The following is a 2500-nucleotide window of genomic DNA, read 5'->3' as shown; positions in this document are numbered from 1 at the left end:
TCTCTCTCTCTCTCTCTCAACCCTGTGTTCATTCCCCAGGCTCAACCATGGTGCTGAACCCGTGCAGTCGCCTGAACGCATCCTCCAGACGATGCTGAATAGTATTAGATTTAACACTGATTTGTGTTTGTGTCAAAGAAAATGCTGAGACTGCTTTCATAGGTCACAATGAAAGGGATATCGTTATATCGCCTCGAATGATTAGAAATTCGAGTTGCCGTTGAGTCAAGGAGAAGAGAAATAGATATACTCCCCGGGAAATCGCACGTCTAAGATCTCAGCATCCTCTTTGCACAGCCACATCAAGGGGCCCATATGACAGTGGATCTCCGAATCTCGCTGCCGAGTCGAACTAACCCCGGTGGCCAGCCGAGCACACCGCCCTGGCCACCGTACGCTCTCCAGGGACGGTGCGCCCTCCCTTTCGCTGGGCTGCGAGTCTGACGCGCAGCCGTGTGCTCTTGCTGCAGGGACGGAGGGGCAAGCGAGGCCAGAGGGGGCCTCCCGGAGAGGTGGGGGAGCCCGGCCTCCCAGGCTACCCCGGCAAGGATGGCGGTCCGGGCCCTGTGGGACCCTCAGTACGTCCTGCTGCGTCGGCCGCGGCAGCCGACTGGCTGGTCGGCTGGCCGCGGCCTCGCCCAGGCTCTGGGCCAGCATCTCTTCTTAACACATGGCCATAGGCCTCGTACATTCCTATTAATGACATCGACCTGAGTGAGAGGTCTTTGGTTCCTTTGTGCTGGATACGTGATGCGTGATACATGAATATACTGGAATACACGAGATTCTCAAGGTTTCCCTCGGCACTAATCAGGCATTCCTTCCGGACAGGGACCCCCCGGGCCCCCGGGAGCCCCTGGGCGGCAGGGCGAGGAAGGAAACACTGGCAACACTGGGCCACCGGGACCCCCTGGACCCTCGGGACTTCCGGGCATCGTGGTAAGTTTCGCGGCGCCCGTGTGCGTTTGTGAGATTCCCCCGTGTGCGTTTGTGAGATTCCCCCGTGTGCGTTTGTGAGATTCCCCCGTGTGCGTTTGTGAGATTCCCCCGTGTGCGTTTGTGAGATTCCCTAGTGTGCGTTTGTGAGATTCCCCCGTGTGCGTTTGTGAGATTCCCTCGTGTGCGTTTGTGAGATTCCCTCGTGTGCGTTTGTGAGACTCCCCCGTGTGCGTTTGTGAGATTCCCTCGTGTGCGTTTGTGAGATTCCCTCGTGTGCGTTTGTGAGATTCCCCCATGTGCGTTTGTGAGATTCCCCGTGTGCGTTTGTGAGATTCCCCCATGTGCGTTTGTGAAATTCCCCGTGTGCGTTTGTGAGACTCCCCCGTGTGCGTTTGTGAGATTCCCCCGTGTGCGTTTGTGAGATTCCCCCGTGTGCGTTTGTGAGATTCCCTCGTGTGCGTTTGTGAGATTCCCTCGTGTGCGTTTGTGAGATTCCCCCATGTGCGTTTGTGAAATTCCCCGTGTGCGTTTGTGAGACTCCCCCGTGTGCGTTTGTGAGATTCTCCCGTGTGCGTTTGTGAGATTCCCCCGTGTGCGTTTGTGAAATTCCCCGTGTGCGTTTGTGAGACTCCCCCGTGTGCGTTTGTGAGATTCTCCCGTGTGCGTTTGTGAGATTCCCCCATGTGCGTTTGTGAGATTCCCCCGTGTGCGTTTGTGAGATTCCCCCGTGTGCGTTTGTGAGATTCCCCGTGTGCGTTTGTGAGATTCCCCCGTGTGCGTTTGTGAGACTCCCCCATGTGCGTTTGTGAGATTCCCCCGTGTGCGTTTGTGAGATTCCCCCGTGTGCGTTTGTGAGATTCCCCCGTGTGCGTTTGTGAGATTCCCCCGTGTGCGTTTGTGAGACTCCCCCGTGTGCGTTTGTGAGATTCCCCCGTGTGCGTTTGTGAGATTCCCCCGTGTGCGTTTGTGAGATTCCCTCGTGTGCGTTTGTGAGATTCCCTCGTGTGCGTTAGTGAGACTCCACCGTGTGCGTTTGTGAGACTCCACCGTGTGCGTTTGTGAGACTCCACCGTGTGCGTTTGAGAGATTCCCCCGTGTGCGTTTGTGAGATTCCCCCGTGTGCGTTTGTGAGATTCCCCCGTGTGCGTTTGTGAGACTCCCCCGTGTGCGTTTGTGAGATTCCCCCGTGTGCGTTTGTGAGATTCCCCCGTGTGCGTTTGTGAGATTCCCCCGTGTGCGTTTGTGAGATTCCCCCGTGTGCGTTTGTGAGATTCCCCCGTGTGCGTTTGTGAGATTCCCCCGTGTGCGTTTGTGAGATTCCCTCGTGTGCGTTTGTGAGACTCCCCCGTGTGCGTTTGTGAGATTCCCCGTGTGCGTTTGTGAGACTCCCCCGTGTGCGTTTGTGAGATTCCCCCGTGTGCGTTTGTGAGATTCCCCCGTGTGCGTTTGTGAGATTCCCCCGTGTGCGTTTGTGAGATTCCCCCGTGTGCGTTTGTGAGATTCCCCGTGTGCGTTTGTGAGATTCCCCGTGTGCGTTTGTGAGATTCCCCCGTGTGCGTTT

At 56.8% G+C, this 2500-nt stretch overlaps 1 protein-coding gene across 1 annotated transcript in view; it reads left to right on the top strand.

The window, feature by feature from the left end:
• The window catches only part of LOC122246889 (uncharacterized), a 78804-nt gene that overhangs the window by 61744 nt on the left and 14560 nt on the right, over positions 1-2500 (top strand). Inside the window, 1 exon segment of the mRNA XM_086534605.1 lies at positions 832-939. Within this exon segment, the coding sequence (XP_086390731.1) occupies positions 832-939 (108 nt within the window).

This window comes from Penaeus japonicus, unplaced genomic scaffold (genome assembly GCF_977035675.1).
Source record: "Penaeus japonicus unplaced genomic scaffold, GWHDUDI00000001_assembly GWHDUDI00000041, whole genome shotgun sequence".
In the NCBI taxonomy this organism is placed as follows: Eukaryota; Metazoa; Arthropoda; class Malacostraca; order Decapoda; family Penaeidae; genus Penaeus; species Penaeus japonicus.
The sequence above is the reverse complement of the archived record's forward strand: the minus strand, read 5'-3'. Positions and strand labels throughout refer to the sequence as shown.